This window comes from Aricia agestis, chromosome 12 (genome assembly GCF_905147365.1).
Source record: "Aricia agestis chromosome 12, ilAriAges1.1, whole genome shotgun sequence".
NCBI lineage: Eukaryota > Metazoa > Arthropoda > Insecta > Lepidoptera > Lycaenidae > Aricia > Aricia agestis.
In genome coordinates, this window is record NC_056417.1 from 14,220,677 (window position 1) to 14,240,689 (window position 20,013).

At 40.3% G+C, this 20,013-nt stretch overlaps 1 protein-coding gene across 1 annotated transcript; it reads right to left on the reverse strand.

Annotated features, from left to right (window-relative positions):
- Positions 1–536: 536 nt before the first annotated feature.
- LOC121732218 lies at positions 537–18,883 on the reverse strand. Its single transcript, XM_042122030.1, has 22 exons — positions 18,436–18,883; positions 17,714–17,867; positions 13,718–13,936; positions 13,255–13,360; positions 12,634–12,780; positions 12,200–12,358; positions 11,458–11,597; positions 10,949–11,216; positions 10,146–10,399; positions 9,709–9,832; positions 9,004–9,124; positions 7,068–7,305; positions 6,216–6,337; positions 5,509–5,662; positions 4,717–4,873; positions 3,968–4,114; positions 3,351–3,476; positions 2,896–3,046; positions 2,583–2,721; positions 2,218–2,309; positions 1,714–1,831; positions 537–1,123 (listed from the first exon to the last, which is right to left on the reverse strand). The coding sequence occupies exons 1-22, from the start codon at positions 18,632–18,634 to the stop codon at positions 991–993; spliced, it is 3,468 nt and encodes a 1,155-aa protein (XP_041977964.1). The 5' UTR covers positions 18,635–18,883; the 3' UTR covers positions 537–990.
- Between the last annotated feature and the right edge of the window lie 1,130 nt (positions 18,884–20,013).

Sequence of the window (20,013 nt, forward strand, 5' to 3'; positions counted from 1 at the left end):
TTGCCACGTCTAAATTATAGACAATATGTTTTTTTTTTCTGCGCTCGATTACTTTTAATTTTTTAAAGTTTGAAGACTACGCGGCAAACACACTTAAGTTAGAATTACAAACTAGATTATTTTGTGAGCTGATTTATCACTGAAATAGCTGCCATTAAAACTGAGTAAAATAAAAACAAAAAAAAAAACAATTGACTTACAAGCTTAAGCTTAGTGGACTAAGGCGCTTACACTACTTCACAATAATTTGTGAATAAGACATCTTTGCCTTATGGACAGTCTTGCAACTAAGATCCTGCGCAGGTAAGTTATAAAAATGAGTATTCAAAATCGTTGGGTATTATGCAAGCCACCGATGACAGCATAATTTGCTTTTTTGTCATTAAAATAAATTAAAAAATTTGCTCAGCTGCGCAGGACCTTACACGTTGGTCTCATCATTCTCTATTTTTTTTTTCGATCACATACACCCTAAAACAAAACGCGTGCACGCAACTTGCGTATACGTATATGCTATACGTACGCGATTTGCTTGCTCGTTACACAAACAATAGGTTATATACACAAGTATAACTCATATAAAGAGAGTACCAATCGAAGATCATTAAAGACTTCTCTAAATTGGCCTTAATTCTTTAAACAAGTTATATTATGATAGCGTACATTCTTTATGTCCGTTTTATCGAAACATCCGCTTGCGCCGAACCTAAATCGCATTTTTAGCTCTCATTTCTTCAAATCACTCTCATATTCCTACTACATTATTTATTCCCAATTGCATGCAACTCGATGTATTTATCGCTTTCTCAACTTTCGTACCAATTCATCTTACTTTCATAATGAGCAATATCTGCCATTTATCGCCAGATATATGTCCATCTCACTCTTAAATTGAGTATTGAAACTGTTTATCGTCATATATGTCTTGTTTATCGTCATATATGTCTCGTATATCGTCATATATGTCTCGTTTCTGTCTGTATGTCTCTCTCAGACGGACGTACCCACGTGTCTGTCGGTATCTAGCGTGACGTCCTCGGGACTAGCGAGATCGGCGCGTAGACGCACGCCCCGCCCCGTCAGCGTCCAGCGGCAGGCTGCCCGCTCGGTTGATGGAGATATTCTGAAATATTGTATTCGAAATACATGAAAAAATGTAACCGAAATGTGCAAAATGGCCTTCTCTTCTAAGATGTTTTAAACTCGTAAAACATCTTAGAAGAGACGGCCATTTTGCACATTTCCTTTGTGAAAATATCAAAGATTTTTTAATGTGCAATTATTTAATTTCTATAAATGGGTAATGGTAAAAAAAGGGTGTGTACGTATTCCTTTTAGAGAGTTCACTGAGAAAGTAGCAGCGCTGAAAGACGAAACATTTTTTCACTTTTGTATGGGCAAGAGCTCGAGCGTCACGAGTTTCCCCATACAAAAGTGAAAAAAAGTTGGTCTTTCAGCGCTGCCACTTTCACAGTGAACTCTCAACAAGGAACACATACACACCCTAAAGTATTATCACTTATTTTTGTTACACCCTGTATAATCGTGTTTTCTTTTTATTGGCACAAAAAATAAAAAGACGTCACACAATATAAATTATCAATAAATAACTTTGACTGAAATGTTCGCAAGACTCGTCAACTCGCTGCCCGCCGCCCCGCCGCGGTATCTCTCGCTCGCTCTAACAGCTGAGAGTAAGGGGGACAGCAGTACCTGCAGGTGGCATCCTCTCGCGGCTCCCTGCGTGTCTCCTCGTCGGGCGTATCGGAGCCGCTCGCGTCACTCGTCGCCTCGCTGCCCGCCGCCCCGCCGCGGTATCTCTCCACGCCTTCTGATGGTTAAACAGAAAAGTATGTCAACAAAAGCTTCATTACAGATTTTATGCCGTAGTAACCTTACTTGTAAAAAGTTCCGCACTGTGTATACAGATATCATAGTAACTAATAAGTATTTATACGTCTTATTATTAACGCATAATATACAATAGCTATTTGACCGAGCTTTGCTCGGTATACGATAAAACACGAATAAAATGACATTTTCTAAAAATTATTCCTAGCTAGATCGATTTATCGCCCCCGAAACCCCTTCATACTAAATTTCATGAAAATCGTTGGAGCCGATTCCGAGATTTCAAATATATATTTATATATATACAAGAATTGCTCGTTTAAAGATATAAGATAATTATGCAGTAACAACAATAAGCAATAATACCTCTCGCGTCGTCACAATCGGGTGCGTCTTCCAGAGTCTTCAGAATTTCCGCACACAGCTCCGAGTCTAGCGGCACCGGCGTGTCTGATTCCCTGTAAACAACGTGTTCCTTGATCAATATGTTTCTATCCTGTAACTATAACAGTCCGTTCCGTTCCATGTCGTGGGCGTTCCTAGCAGAGGTTAAATAATTTTGAACACCCAATAAAGCCGATAGAAGTGTTACTGCTATCGCCACTCTTTATTCTTTATCTGCCATCACACTCATCTGGTAAATAAAACCGGACCAAATGCGAGTCGGACTCGCCTCTACGCCTCTAGTCGGACTACCCTCGGGTACGGAACCCTAAAAACTAATTTTTCACCTGTTGTGCAGCACTAGTGCGACGAGCGCGGGATGCGGGAGGGGTGGCAGGTGGGCGGCGCGCGGACTGAACGCGCCCACCTCCAGCGAGGGGGCGGGCACGCGCGGCGCCGCCGTACCAGACCACTCGCTCCATACACCTGGGGGATCAAAAAATTATAACGCATCAAATCGGGCGTACAATCCTAAAGTTTATGAAATTAACACCACATGTGCGACCAGCTCGCTTGGTCAAAAGATCATCTTTTGAGGCTTTTGGTCAAAGTGCAAAATTACTCAATTTTAATAAGTACGCACACAATACACACGCTCACCTGGCGCGGGCCACGTGTCACGGCTGCCAAGCACGTCGGGCGGTGGGTCGCGCGCGCACCGCGCCGCCCACCGCGCCGCGCCCGCACCCTCCTCCAACGGCACGCGCGCCTCCCCCTCTTCTAGTGCGACTAGGATTTCTGCGTCGAACACCTGGCAGGAAAAAAAAAGCTTTATACACTGTTTTAAGTTATCGGTAAGCTAAATGCATTCTTTAACCGGTAAATGCTGTCAACAGTTCCTCAAAATTGAGGATTGTCGGTGCTACTGAACTCAATCAACATGTTCTAGCCGACAACTATGACGCAAAAAAAATAATAAGCGCTAAAACTTTGGGTGAAAAAGGTTAGTAATTTCTTTCTTTGTTTAGTCACACAAAATAGCTTGCTAACCGTTGCAGAGTACGCACCGTACGCACATATGTGTACCCGTCTACGCACATACTGCGTGTACGCACCTCAACGAGCGTGTTCGCGGCTAGCGCGTGCCAGTCCGCGGGCTCGAGGCCACGCGCCGCCCACCACTCGTCGGGCCGGGCGCCCGCACACCGAGACAACTCCACCGCCGCCGCTTGGACTGCCGTCTGAAATTGTTTAATATGTTGACTTTATCATTTCATTTAAAAAAATATTTACTGCAGCTGCAGATTGTTTATCTGATGACAATTTTATCTGGCATGTTTTCAATATGCCATATAAAAGTGGACCAGAATTTTATATGGCATATTGCCGTTTCATTTTATTACGTTACCGTGACAGATGTTCGACACGACAAGAATACCTAAAGCTCTACCTTGTGGCAAGTGGCAAAATGTGTCAGTAAGACGTCCTTTTTAGTGACTGTATTATCTAGACAGCGCTTATTTCACGCGAGACCTAACTGGATTATACTTTAGCAGCAAATTACTTGTGAAAAATATCGTTATTGATGTGGTAAACCATAACAATCGCCGGCCGACAACGCACCTGCAGCAGTTCTTCTGATGTTGCGACTGTTCATGGGCGACGGTACTTGCTTTCCATCGGGTGACCCGCTTGCTCGTTTGCCCCCCTTATTTTATAAAAAAACAATCACCCTCAAATCCTGCGCCGGCATCCTGACGCGAGCTCGCGCGGCGTCGCTCAGGCCGAGCGCGAGGTCGCGTCGCCGCGCCGCCACCTTCTCCCGAGCGGACAGCACCAGCTCGCCGCACTCCTTCTCTAGCTGCTTGTAGGCGCCCGTCTGTTTCAGTTAAAAATTTTAGAGGCATATATTTTTAGAGGAAGAGGGCAAAGTGTAGTGTCAAAGCACTTAACATTATCGCCAACTGACAGTGAACTTTTTTCGAAGTTGGTAATAAGTTGAAGTCTGAAACTCTGATTTGACAGTTGAGAGAGAGAAAGAAAGATAGAGAAATGTGAGAAGTTTGATATAATATAATTATGAATGGAAACTTAAAGTAAAAAGTCTTTCTGCTAAGCGTTCTTCAAAGTTGGCAGAAACATAATATTATGAAAAATTTGAAGTGTTTTTTAAGACCTACTCTAAACTATAATCAAAACAAAACGCCAAAGAATCCATACTTAATATTAGTTTGTCTGTCTGTCTCTTGACTCTTCACACTCAACCCGTTAAACAGGAATTTAGTATGGAGATACTTTGAGTCCCGGGAAAGGACATAGGATACTTTGTATCCCGGAAAATCGTACGGTTTCCGCGCGATAAATGAATTTTCGCGCAACGAAGTGCGGGCGTCATTTAGTTTATAAAAATTTCGACATTTTATATTAAGTTTTATGCATCAATAGGTAATTTAGACTACTTAATCCATAGACAAGTACTACCTTGGCGATTTGCACGGAGAACGGTCCAAAGCAGGCGTCGACGAAGTGTCTGTAGTCGCGCAGCGGGCGCTCTATGGCGGCCTCGAGCTCCGCCGCCCACGTCGCCAACGCGTCCAGCTCAGATCGTGACATTACCGCCGCTAGCGCCTGCGCCGGCCTAGGGAAATATATGACAGTTATGCTAAGTACTCACATACGGTTTTACTAGATCCTGCAATCACGTCGAGCAAAACCCGCGGCTTGGGATTTAGTTCAGTATTCACCGAACCGTTCGAGCCAAAAGATGTCTGTTCAACTGAGGAGAAGGTCGACTCGCGCCACTCGAAGTCACGTCCACACGCTTGAGTAAAGCCCGACGGCTCGCGTCGAGTGAGTTCGAAGAAAACATCGAGCCGACTCAATGCGAGCCTTCGAGCTGTGAGTTTTGCGGTCCACACGGTGGGTTTTACTTGATTCGAAGTAAAAATATCGAGTAAAACCGTATGTCAATACTTAACAATAGAACAGTCAACCATATAAACTTTATATTATAAAGTAGATCTGCCACCTGCCGATGAATGCATACGGACAATACTGCCTAGTTTCCGCAACTTAAACATTATAAAAAAACAAGTTTAAATCTTAAAGTGTTCTCTCGTATCTCACTTTATTTATGTTGATTGTGACTAATGACGACCGACTTTGTTTCTACCTTTCACTATAAAATTTAACTGCTTCCTTAAACATCAAATCGGATTTGTATTTATGTATTAAATATTAAAATATCCCTAATTATATAAAGACATTTCTCACGTGATCTGATACGACAGGTGCGAGTGCAGAGCGGGGCCGGCGACGCGGCGGGCGAAGCGCGAGTCGTGAGCGGGCACGCGCGCGCCGCGCACGATCACCAGCCGCCACGCGCACGCCTCCCACGCGCCGCGGCACGCCCACCACACGCTGCCACCTATCACATTGCGTTTATACATTGTGTTTTCCAGATATGGGACATAATGCTTAGGGCCTGTTTCCCCATTTCCTGATAAGGCTATCTACCAATTAACTTGACAGATCAAGTATGGAGAATCTGCCAAAAAAGTTGTGAATATTAGGCACTTATCAGAAAGTGGTGAAACAGGTCCTTAATGTTGAATGTTTTAACTACGGCAACGCTCCGAACAATCAATCACTCTTAACTAATGCAAGTCCTAATTATTTTAACACAATTAGCACACTCCGGCATTGTGCAGCAGTGAGTCGCATTATGCTCTGTGTTGTATGACAACAAAATTGTTTGGCGGTTTTTTTTTGAATACAGGTAACAAACAAACACTTTGGCATTTATTGTATGACTTATGCCGAAATCTGTATATCGCGGGTCAGTCACAATTTTTAGCTGCAATAAAATTATCCAATGTTTTTTTTTTTTACTTTAATATACTATTTTATTATTTCCATATTTTTTCTGTAATAAAACTGCGAAGCTTGACTGTATCTGAATCACATTTATTTAAACTTACCGACTAACAACAGCACGGCGCCGAGAGGACACATGAACACGGCGACAATCACCGCCAGTATCGGCTGCAGCAGCCCCAGTACACCGATACGCCAGATCAGCGCCTCGAACAACACGAACCATCTACAAGAGATATAATTCAAGACTCAGAAAAGTTGGTGACTATAAAGTATACAATAAAATTATATGTATTAGACACATTTGAAGGCGTAGATAGATTGATCGAATTATAATATTATTCTCTCTCTCTCTCTTTTCTTTTCTCCTAAAAATACTCACTTTGTTTAATAAAAGTTAACTTTGGGTGAAAAAGCTTGTGTTGTTATTTTAGTAAGTACATATTATACCACTGACTTTTCAGCGCAAATAGACTTTTCGGCAGATCAGGAGAGTCCATGTCGCACACTAGTACTAATATCACTTTATCACCAGTTGAGTCTCGGCGGATCAGGACAGTCAGCGTCGTAGACGAGGGCGTGGCCAGCGTGCAGCACAGCGGCGAGGGGCGGGGCCACAAGCGGTTCTGCCGCTGCCAGCGGATAATATTATACACTTTTAAAACACTCTATCACCTGTTGAGTCTCGGCGGATCAGGGCAGTCCATGTAGCCTAGGGCGTAGCCAGCGTGCAACACAGCGGCGAGGGGCGGGGCCACGAGCGGGCCGGCCGCTGCTAGCGGATACTATTATACGCCTTCAAAATCACTTTATCAGCTGTTGAGTTTCGGCGGATCAGGACAGTCTGCGTCGTACACGAGGGCGTTGCCAGCGTGCAACACAGCGGCGAGGGGCGGGGCCACAAGCGGTCCTGCCGCTGCCAGCGGATAATATACACTTTTAAAACACTCTATCACCTGTTGAGTCTCGGCGGATCAGGACAGTCCGCGTCGTACACGAGGGCGTGGCCAGCATGCAGCACAGCGGCGAGGGGCGGGGCCACGAGCGGTCCGGCCGCCGCCAGCACTATCGCGCCGGCGCTCGCCACTAGCGCCGCCAGCGGGAACAGCAGCAGAAGCACGATGGACCCCAGCCCCCCGGCACAGTACCACCAGAGACGGTTCGCTTGCCGACTGAGACCCTTGCCCAGTAAACCTTTGGTTTGCAAATAATGGCAAGTTAAAACCCGACTATATAAAATATATTTTATTAGCTTATGTTACTCGGGACGTGATTTATTGATATCTATTAGTGTCCGACCGAAGGTCTATTTTTGGCCGAAGCCGATTAATCGGCAATAGCTACAACCTTCGGCCGAAGCCGAAGGTTTATAAACTTAATCGCTCGATAATTAATTTTTAACCGACTTAAAAAATGAGGTTATCAATTCGACGCGTATATATGTAATATTTCCAGAACTACCCAATTTTCGCATATGTTAGTCTGTAATCTGTTTCAGCGTCTGAACAAATGTGCCAAACTACAAGTGTATGTATGTATGTATGAATGTTGTACTAGGTATTGTTCAACTTAGGGAATAGTGCAAGTTTCATCAAAATCGGTTCAGTAGTTTTGGAGAAACGGAGTTTTAATTCTCAATTACGTATAATTTTCGGTTCCGTTCGGTTTTATCTTTTTAAAATAGTTCTTGTAGACATAATTATGTTCAATATGTCTACAAGCTACAATGAATTATTAATTCAAAACTTCAATATTGAAGGTTTACCTATAAATATTGACTGTCTCATAGAGAAGTTGATAGAGATAGAGATGGTAATAAAAGTTTGTGATTTCGTGATTTATTTATTTTTAATACTTAATAATTTGTGGACTACAAATAATTAATTAAACTTAATTAGGTTTATGGAATGACTCAAATGTGTAGTTCGAAAACGGATGAGAATTCGAAAAAATTGTATAGAATCATAATTATAGAGAATTTAATAAGTTTCTTTTTCATCGTAGAATGTTTTTTGATACAACGCATCGTTTTTTAGTTATTAGCCAAAAACCAAAAATTGAGACTTTTGTCACTCTCCCCTCACTCCAGCTCACCTCCTAGCCCTACAGGACTTTTAGTATGTTTTGTCCCTAAGCACTCTGAAAAGTTCCAGCTGAAATCTCTTAGGTTCCTGCTCACGCATTCTGCAACTACTTCATTGACTGGACTATTGTAAAAAAATAAAAATTTCCTTATTATTTCACAAATAACAATAATTAGACCAATCAATCAGTCTTTGTTTTAGTCGACTAGACTAAAACTAGAGTAATAAATAAAATAAACAAATACTAACTTCTTATTAAATAATTAAATGATTTATTAAGAAGTTAGTGTTTGTTTATTGTATTTGACAGTGACTCCCAGTGGCCTCTGCATACACGACCGGTCCGTCGCTCTCTCACGAGTCTGAAGTCTCACGACTCACTCAGTCTTTCGTTTAATTTCGACGGTTGCTCGGACCTTCGGCGAAATCTTCGGCTTCGGCCTAAAATCCGGCCGAAGCCGAAGGTTTCGCCGAAGGTGGATTTTTGGCCGAAGCCGAAGCCGCAGCCGAAGCTTCGGTCGGACACTAACATTTATACAGTACAGTGTACGCGTGTCGCTACGGTAGAGGCTGCAGCAAATACACATACATAACTACGTTTTTTTCTATTTGGTTAGTCAGATTTATGTTAGTCTATAAGGTATTTATAATATGGGCCAAGATGCCTGAATTAAATAAATAAATAAATAAAAAAAAAGCGAAACTATCAGGTTTTATGTAGTTAAATTACATTGACTTATCGTTATATTGTGTCTCTTTCACTTGCGCACGCAAACATTTTCAATGGCAATATTTTCGTTCGTTATACCTGTATCGGGCTCAGTTTCGAAGCGCGTCCGCTCCTTGGAGACGTGTCGCCACAGCTTCAGCAGCCGCGACCACATCGTTTGCGTCTCGCTGCTGCGCTTCGGGAATAGAGTTCCGTTCACCTGCAACATGGTCTACTTTACGACAACTGATCTTTCATTAGCTTGGCCAGTTGTATGTATGTAACGGAATCTTTGAGCACGATTTTTACCTACCTCCATCAGTCTAATTAATTCGAAACTTTGCATACGTATTAAGAGCCAATGACAATGCAATAATTTGTTTAAAAATTTTTATATATTAAAAAACGTGTTTTTTAAGTTTTTTTTAACTTTTATTTTCATGCAACTTTGATAAACTATTGACAAACGTTGCCTATTTTGGAATACATAATATACAGCCGCGCGCGATGTCCATGCGTTGGGTAAATAATAATTATTTAACTTTAAGCTACATTCACTCAGTGATCAATTGATTTTTTTTTCAACTAATATAATAGCCAAATATCACGTCCTCGAGTATTGAACATATCTCACCAGTCATGCTGTATATACATATAATGGAATCAACTTAGAACCAAGGATTAGCTATAGCTAGAGCTCCATAATCTACCGTCATAATGGTTCTAAGGTCAAGGTCACCAGCAAGGTGTCATCAGGTTCCCCGACCACGACCAAGATCTACCGTCATCACGATGTATGGTCACCTGCGAGAGGTCGAGGTCGGGCACGAAGGGCTTGACGCAGAGCAGCGTGCGCAGCGACAGCGCCGAGCACCACGGCACCAGCACGCCGAGCACGAACATCAGGTTCCACGACCATGACCAAGATCTACGGATCATCATCATGTACTACTTTCATTGTAAAATTATTGTCTAAACTTCATAAAAAAGATTAAAAAAAACTTTATGTTAAGCGTAACAGTTTGCAAAGATAAGTTACGTCCTCGCACGTAAATTTATGCGTACACGTTTGTTAAACTAACAGTACTATGACTTAGTTATGACTTAATATATTGTGTTCAGGAGTTTCTTTTAATATGTTGTTGCTCGTATAACAATGATGATGGGTATACGTTAAAGGCGCACGCTAAGTTTATGATTAACACGCAAAGTCTTGCGGGCTTATGCATAGTAGTACGTACCTGTGCGCAAAATTCAACAGTCTCCAGCCGAACCATCTTGTCGTGGTGGTGCGCATCTTCTCTCTGTCCGCCAGAAACACTGGCTGGGAGGGGTCCGAGCGCGGCGTCACTATGTTGGTGGCTCGGGTGCTGATCACAGTGGGTATACGCTCCGCGCGGCCGCGGAAGTGACGTGTAATCGTCCAATTCCGAGGTAACCAGATGCGAGTCGCGAATGTGAACTCGCGAGTCGGCGTTTTGGCCGCTTGTAGTTCCTGTGATATATGTGATGGTAAAAAAAAACTGTCACAGATGATATGTATGATATTTCCTTTATCATACATATCATCTGTTTAATCTTTATTGAACGAATTGTCAACTATAAGCCGTTTGTGTTGTAAATATACGTAATACATTAGATATTATTGTAATTTAATCAATTTAATGTAAAATTTAGTAAAGAAAAGTTAAGTGTTAGTAATGAAATAAGGTGCTTTATTTGGGACGTAAAATATTTTAGTTGTATCCGATATTGTAAGTAGGTATGGAATTTATTTTATGATATTTTACTTTACACTGGATACATGCTTGTTAATGAACTTTTAAACTGTCTATTGATAACAAAATTTACAAAAGCTAACTTAGGTTAAAAAAGATCGTAAAAGACGAGATTTTGTATCTACAACCTTTCCATTGCCAAAAGTAAGTTATAAAATCAATGAATAGAGTTTAAGATAAAAAAGCAAACACCATTGATTTTAGTAACAGCGCCATCTATTATTTGAAAACTTTTAAATATCCCTATTTTTATGTATACAGCTCACCTTCATTAGCAGCGGTTCGCGGTCACGCATAAACGCAATATCCCTCAACAGAAAATATCTGTGCTGGTACAGCGCATGGTGTTGCAGACGCTGTGCCGCGTCGTCGAGCGCCGCCCACCGTGCATCGCGACGCAACGCCGCCGACGCGCGCGCCGCACGCTCGCGTCTCCATGCGCTAGCACGGGATAGAATGGGGTGTGCGGCCCGCGCGCGCGCTTCTGCGGCCCGTGCACCCGCTGCGACCGCACGACGTACGCTTTCTTCGGCCCTGTGAGTGAAATTTTAGGTTACGAATGTGACGCAAACTTCATATTATACAATGTAAAAATTATATTGTCTGAAATTTTGTGCCTCGTTATTTCGATTACAGTATAGTAAGAAATGAAACGCGGACACTGTCTGCTAGTTCTATGAGTGGCTACGCGGACACTGTCTGCTAGTTCTATGAGTACGCCACCGCGCCGCACACGTGCGACAAGTACTCGCCCCGCCCACCTCCCACGTATTACCTGTCGACGATGACGGCGGCGCGCAGCTGTTCGGCGAGCAGCGGGGGCACGTGCGCGCCGAGCGCCGCCAGCTCCGCGCTGCCCGCCACCGCGCCGCACACGCGCGACACGTACTCGCGCAGTGCCGCACCGCGAACCTCCTGCGATAACATCTATTAATATTTTTCTAAAGCGACAAATCTATTATTAATTTATTAACTCTGTAAATTAATTTGCTAGTTCTTGACTTCTTGTCGCTATTATTATTTGTTTTTTTCTATAAATAATTTTGTGTTTAGTTTAGTTTAAGCGTTGTGAAGCCACTCATTGGCCTCTGCAGAAAATCAGTGCAGCAGGCTTGCTTGCTGCGTTTACTGAGCTGGGGCCAATTTTTGGTGTCACACAGCATTGTAGTAGTTAATTTTATAATAATATTATAGTCGAACTGTATTATATTATGATGTATTGTGTGATGCTAAAAATAAATCCATTCTTATTCTTATTCCTATTAATTTACTGTTAAACATGTATATTCACAAAGTACCTACATTAGAATGAACAGCATTTACAAAACTATAATTGTGAAATTCTTATGGCTTGCTCGTTAATAATAAATAATTTTAGGACTACACCATTGGTTTTTGCTCGCAGCTCACGACACCACAGAAAACAAAAGGTTGAGTATGGCTGAAATTATCAGATAGTTTGATATTACAACTGTTGGCATATGACGTCACAACTGCTGAGGTATGACGTCACGTACCTCCTCAATATCCTCCCGGGGCACCTTCTGGCTGGCGAGGTGTGCGGCGGTGCGCTCACGGAAGTGCAGGAACCAGCCGCGCGACTCCCGCTCCAGGATCTGCTGCAGAACCGGCGCCGCGCGACGCAAGATGTCGCGCTTGTATAAACGCAGGTCCACCTGGGGGAATGGGGCAGTTAGAAAAATAGGTAGGAAGTTTTTTGCTCCATTTTCGTGTGCAGCTCACACTATTAAACTATTAAATTATAATGTATCATCTTGTTTAAAAAAAGTTATATAAATCTCATATTTAGCGTAAACATGTGCGTGCGTTGCGTGTGCGTTGTGAAAAAATAATATGCACCCAGTATACGTAGTCTCGCTCTCGGTTCCGTCCGCTTCAGCGTAGTGTATTTTCTATCTCGCTCACACCCGCATACGTCTGTCTCGCTCACCTGCGTCCGCTGCGGCGTGGTGTACAGGTAGGGCACTCGCGGCACGGCGCGCGGCGCGTCGCGGGCGTCCGTCTTCTCTGACGCGGCGCGGCGCATGGCGCGCGTTACCCACGCCGCCAGCGCCGCTACATCCTCTTGGTTCTCCGGCTAATAATATAGATCATGTTAATTGATAATTAATTTATTTGTTAGTACCGCATAATACACCTATTAAAACAGTTTGTAATTTTGATTTTATGTTGGTGTGAAAAAAAAGTGGGCGTCGTGCGAGTTTCTTACGCCGGTTCTTCTCGCCGGGTTAGTTCCCGAACCGGTGGTAGGCATCATGTAGACGTTCAGAGAACATTTGCAAAAAATTATTCTGAATAAAAAACGTTTGAGTTTGGGTGTCGATGTTAAATTTTTTTAGACAGTAAATCATCTGAAAATGACGACTCTCTATCTGAATTCTGAATATACTTAAATTCAATATACTTAAAATACTAGATTATTATCTCATCTAACCTCTTTCCTCGCGATTATTCGGTTCCAATGTTCACGATGGATGAAAGTATAGTTACATACTATTTCTTACATTAATACGTTTAAGCTCTTAGTACCAAACGTTAATAGTTTATTTACCTTACAGATGAGCTCAGCGACCAAATAACGTGACCTCTCCTCTCGCAGTTTCTTGTCAAGGTCACGGGCCTCCAGAGATGGCATACCCACTGCTAGATCCAGCAATCTACACAAGGAATATGCAAAAAATTAGCACAATTAAATCTGTAAAAAAAAATTACGCTAAAAACACATCATACAATGGAGGAATTCAACAAGCAAGGAATATAGATAATGAAAATAAAAATATCCATATTAGTGTCTCGGTCTATCAGTTATTTGTTCATGACTAAGCCATTATTTTTATGAAATTTGGTAGGTGTATATTTTAAGATCCGGGAAAGTACATTGGATAGTTTTTTCCCGGCAAAATGTATGGTTCCCACGCTAACATTGTTACGGGCATCATAAAATCTACTTAAAAATATTTAATTCATGACAACATCAATTTCTTTTAGCGTCCAAATCCAAACCTAGGTCTCACCTGTACAGCCCATCCAGTAGCGCTCTGGCCCCAGCTATGACGGACAGGGGCTCATCTCGTAGTAGCCTGTCCCTAGCCACGACCACTATAAGCGCCGCTGCCCTCGCCACATGGCAGTATAGCTCCTCCCTCGCTCGAGTCCGTCCCCGCTGAAGCCACCCAGCTACCCGCCACACATGGGTCTGCCCGGGGAAGTGACGGGAGGGGACTTCGAACTCCCTGGGTGAAATAATTTAAATGTAGTTGTCACATATTTATCCATTTAAGGGCAAAGCCAAACGAGCGTAATTAGTGAGTTGTGAGTCGCAGAATTTCGGCTGGCAGAAATTCTGCTGCATTCAGTTTCGTACAATAGTCCTGTTTGATTCACACGAGCGTAATTTTGTGAGTCATGATTTGTATGACGAATAATTTTCGCGACCGAAATTCTGCGACTGACGACTCACAAAATTACGCTCGTTTGGCTTCACCCTAAGTTTCGTGGCACAGTGATGCGTTGTTAAAGGAGCCATTCAAATTTGGAACAGTCAGCCCGGCAACGCAATTTCGTCAATTCGATTTGTGTAGTTTTAAATGGCTCATTTAAAAATGCATTGCTTTGCTTCGACGCGTGACTGGCGCTTAGGGCCGGGACACAAAAACACGATACGACGTCGTGTCGTACCACGACGCGGCGTCGTTTCACGATGCGACGTCGTGTCGTGGGAATCCACGACGAGCATCGTAAAAAACTACGACCCGACATCGTGAAATAAAATAAATAAAATTCGTTTAAATTAAATCGTGGCACGTCACGATGTCGCGTCGTAGTTTTTTATCTCTTATGTCTACTTTCCAGTATCAATTTTTTGGTAAGAAGGGAAAATTTTTAAACAATGGTTCGGCTAAATAAACTCATATCACTTCCAGAGGTTTATGGACATACTACGGATTTATCTAGGGGATTTTGACATAAGTTAAACATGGGATCGAGATAATTATTGTAAAACACTTTTTTTTAAGTTACAACGAGTGCAGTAACAATAATAAGTAGTTGTTTATTTTTTTTTTTTTGAAGTAGAAAGTGCCTAAAGATATTTTTTTATCATGCTTTGCGAGAATTTAAGTAAGTACAAATTAAATATTTACCTTTTTCTTTATAGAATAAAAATTATTACATTATATGTAAGTATAGGATTTTCGGATTTCAGTGTAAATAAAATAATAGTATGTCATTTTTTGGTCTATAAATACTTTATTTATTGTGTTATGGATATGGGATGCAGTGCATGCTATTGGAAATATAATATTGGCTTCAATATATTTTTAAAATCTTAATATTTTGAACAGGTCACATAATAGGCTACTTGACCTACTTTTTTCATTATTAATCATTCATTTTCACCAAAAAAACTAATATTTTGTTGCCTGGTAGAGACTGCTTCCAGCAGTAAGGCCGCCAATTCAAACTATTTCTGTTTTTGTAACGTGTGTAAATTGATCTGTTTTGTTTGTTTGAATAAAGAGTTTTTTATTTTTATTTATTTATTTTAAACTAAAAATGTTGATTGAAAAATATGCCTTTTAAATGCTCCGAAAACACTGTCTGCCATAGTGTGACGTCATATTTCTTGTATTTTATACTTTCTTTGTTGATTTTTTTGTGTACTAAACATACGAGTCTAAAAGTGCCAAAAAATTAGAAAAGAATTAAAATATAAGAAATGAGAAAACATTTGTACTGTTGAAAACTTTTGGAGAAAAGTTTTTTCCATTTCATTTCTCAACTACAGTAAATGGAGATATACATAATACATAAAACTGATGTTTGTATTCAGGAAAACATATTTTACAAATCTTTCTAGGCTTATTTTTATTATGTATGTACATATAAACTTACATAGAACGCGCGCGTTAAATAAAAAAATATTAAATTACTATTGTGATGACGTCATATCCAAATCGGAAGTACCACAAAAGCATTTTCGTCAATACAAATTAAAAATTAATATAAAATCATAATTTCAAATCGACTTCAAGCTCATAGCTTCAATCGACAATCATAAGCTTTTATTTGATGATAAGGGTGAAATACGATTTTATAGGCCAAGTTCTACTAGAAATATGGCATTTGTTCAATGAATATAGGTCAAGTAGCCAATTAAATATTAATTATTTAATGTAATAAAAAATTCAAGTTGCATTAGCATAGTTTATCGCACCAACTAGTATTTTACTAACGCGAAAAACGGATTTCTGAGTGAACTATCTAGCAGGCAACATTAAAGTTGAGACCGTACTACGCAACACTACGCGGCAGTTCACGTTCCATGGAACTGACGTTTTACAAACGCGAATCTGACGTTTTACAAACCTCAGTTCTATGGCATCCATTACACGCTCATGCAAGCGACAGTCAATTCCGTCAATCATAAATTATGTTTGACTGATGGTGACTGATGGACTGACGAATGGTAGACGGTCACTCGATGCTCTTCAGTTTTATGTCAGTCAAAGCCAAAATTTTCAAAGGTATGACGTTTCTAATTTTTTCCTATTTTGTCAGATGTGACAACACTCACTCAAAATTCGTGTCTATCATGATGCTCTTACACGGTAGGTTATCCATCAGTTACAGCCATGACTGTGGTAAAACTGACAGCAAAAACTACCGTGAAATGGATGCCTATGGAACGTGAAGAGTCGCTACGTGTCGTGTCGCTTTAGTGCAGTCCTTACCTTAAGTGCTAAATATGAACTGCATTTTTATGTAACATACCTAATCATAGTTTGTTATATTGAAGCCAATATAACAAGATGGACTACACATATCCGGGTAACATACCCCAATTCACGAATAGAATCCAATTGCTTAGCATTAAGCCTCCGCGCCACATACGCTCTCTCCTTGAGTAAGCTTCATGGAAAATGTTGGCATATGATAATACAGATACATAAATACATTGTAACAAGCTGAAATGTATGAGTAATGATTTTGCACAAGTGTACTATAAAGCTGATTAATGTACATTTTAGAAGTAAAAAAAACTGTATTTTATGTGTTATGACAAAACTAAAGATAAAAATATGAATGTCTATATTCATAAATTTACTATTAAATTGAACGAAACATACTAAGTAAAATGCATTATGATTTTAGGAAACAGATAATAAACAGTTTTATAGGTAATTAATAGAATTGGCCAAGTGCGAGTTGGACTCGCGCACGTAGGGTTCCATACAACAATAGAGCAAAATAGGCTGAAAATTGTGTCTTTTGTATGGGAGCCGCCATTAATTATTTAATCTATTTAAATTTTCTTTAAGGTTCTTGAGTTACAGCCTGGAGACACACAGACAGACAGACCGACAGACGGACAGACATCAAAGTATTAGTAATAGGGTCCCGTTTTTACCCTTTGAGTATGAAACCTAAAAAAAAACTAAAAAGAAATAATTTCATTAATTAAAAAATTTAATTTTTACAATTCTTCATCCCCTTGAGTCATTTTAATGTAAAATATTTATGTCTATTTCCTATGTATATTAAAATACAGTTAAGTTTTATTAATCACTTGTTTGATATCATCATTTTATGTACTTAATGATTGAGAGAAAAACAGGATACATAACATTACCACTAAAGATCACAAAACGAGTCGCTTTAATATTCTCTAAAGTTTTATTTGATCAACTTCCTTCTTAATTACATAAATTATTATTCTTCTATCCAAACTGGTGCTTCTTAAATGACGAAAAGAATAATAACAATCAATGCCTTTGGAATTCGAAGACAAAATTAGACTTATAAAAATGAATTACAACAAAATAATAGCTTGGAAGATTGCTCTCTTTTTTTTATTCAACACTTGTTTTTTTTCAATAGAATAATTGCAGCTTATGCACATTCACAGACTGTGACTATTTTTGACATAAAGAAAATAAAAACCATAATATTATCAATGAATGAAAAACATGTGTGTTATAGCTATTATAGCCGTAAATTTTTTTACTCACCCTCTCTCCCTTATGCTATGAAGCTGTTTAGGTGTGAGTGGGTGGGGCTCACAGCCAGCATCGAGGGCAGCTGCATCCAGCTCATCGCATGAAGGAGCGATAATAATGTCTGAAGGTCTGTTACCCGGACCAGTAAACCTTGAAGCAGGCAGAACTGAAAATGAAACATGGTTTTTATAATGAATATAAGTGTTTGAACAAGTTTTTTTCATATTTTTTTTATTTTAGATGAATCATAATATAGCTTATTACTGATCAATAATAAGCTACATGATACTCTAATGCCCATGCCTGATTACACCAACCACCTCCCAACGCTAAGTGTTCCCTAGCTGTCTTTTAGAGTAGCATAGTCTTCATGTATCACTTAAAACAAATACATTTTTAATGAACTTATAATTCTCATAAAGCTTTTAGCTTTACACCCTAAGGACATATTATGTGACACACAAAAATTAGTAAAATCTTGAAGGAAATTACCCTTAATGGCCACTAGAGGGACCACTTAGTGTTAGGAGGAATAAGTGATAAGCCCCCTGTAAATTAAAAAAAGTCACTCAACATTGAACCTAAAGTGACTTTTCCTAGGTATAAAGACAGCAAGATGTGTAGTACATAAGTTGAGATATTATACATATAATATCTCAACTTATACTTAAATATATAAAATTAAATCTCATAATTATAATGAAGAAACATTGTGAGATATTAATGCTACATACCAATGGGAAAAGTTTTCCAGTGGTAGAGAAAGTCTTCAGCCACTTGTTTAATGTTGTTGACGAGCTGTTCCACCTCTGGCGGCGCTCCGACGAGCTGCACATCGAAGCGAAGGGGCTCTCGTTCCGGTGCGGGAGCCTCCAACAGCAGGGAATTCGGTCGAGACGCCCTATCGGTTTCTCCAGACATAGTTGCCATCATCAAACAATCAATCTCAATAGCCGCATAATTTAAACGAGCCGTTGTAGGCGGAGATCTCACTTAACGCCGAGCTCTTGATTTTAATTCAATGAATTCGTGACATCACGAGAACTTCAATGCCCGGCGGAAACGCTTAGATTTATAAATTTTAATGTCCATTTGATACAATTAACATTAAATAATAGCCGTGTTTGATTTATTACAGTACATTTTTGCGACAAAAGACTATAAAAACTGGCTAGAAATTCGATATTCTTGATCTTGATGCCAATATATTTGTCAATGTCAAAAATTGACATTTGATAATGTCAATAGGCTGTCAAAGATATTTTTTTTTAATTCGTCCCGGTCGGGAGAGGCTAAGGGAGCGTTGCCCATACAGCGCTGTCAAAGATAGTTTTTTTTTCAACATTAGCGCGCAGGGCTTTATAGGCAGAAAAAAACCAAAAAAGAAAATCGGTTATTGTCACAGAACCATTAAAACAAACTTTTAAATGGTTTCATTATCATTATCCGATTTTAATATCTAAATATATTTTGTTACTTTACAGTTTACAGTACTGTTTCAGTAGTTTAGTAGAAATAGTAGTGTCAGTTTACCCTTTCTTTACTCATCAATTTGTTCTGCTACAGCATGTCAAACATATCGTCTACACATGGTGATTGTTTAGCCCGTTGCAGACGATGCGCAGTAGCTTGCGCAAGTACTAATACTAAGCATATATTTTCATCGTGTGAACGCATTTTGCTTAGTGAAAGTGCGAGTGCAAGTTGCTTAGTAGCACTCGCTTTGGTCCTCGCGCAAGTGCGACTCATTTGCCCCCGCTCCGTCTACTTCACCCCCGCGCTACTTCACTGGTCATCGTTTGAACATGCGTTGACCAGTACTAGCGCCAGTACTAGCGCCAGTTCAGTTTGTTTGTTGTTTTGGTAAAGATGTAGAAACCTACCACTAGATTGTTGGGGAGTTGGTTGTTTTATTGAGTCTTAATGTTTTAAGTTTGTGAATTAAAAATGAATAAATGGAATTCAGACTAAACATCAGTTCCTCTGCTATCACTCCATTTAGCTCTTGAATTAGGCACTTAAAAAGTTTATTCAAAACCATACGCTTGTCCATGGTTGCCTACTATGCACTGGCACTATACAAAGCTACTTCGCGTGATCCTTTTACGTTTGAACGCTGGCGCAAGTACCTGCGCAAGTACTCGCGCAAGCTACTGTGCATCGTCTGCAACGGGCATTTGGCGAATACATCAAATACGCAAATATAGCCATGTGAACTGTGAAGTGTCTGCAGACAAGAAACAGCAGAACATACAAAATATGGATTATAGGCAAACTCAAATAAAACAGAGAGAAAAATATTTTTTGGCAGA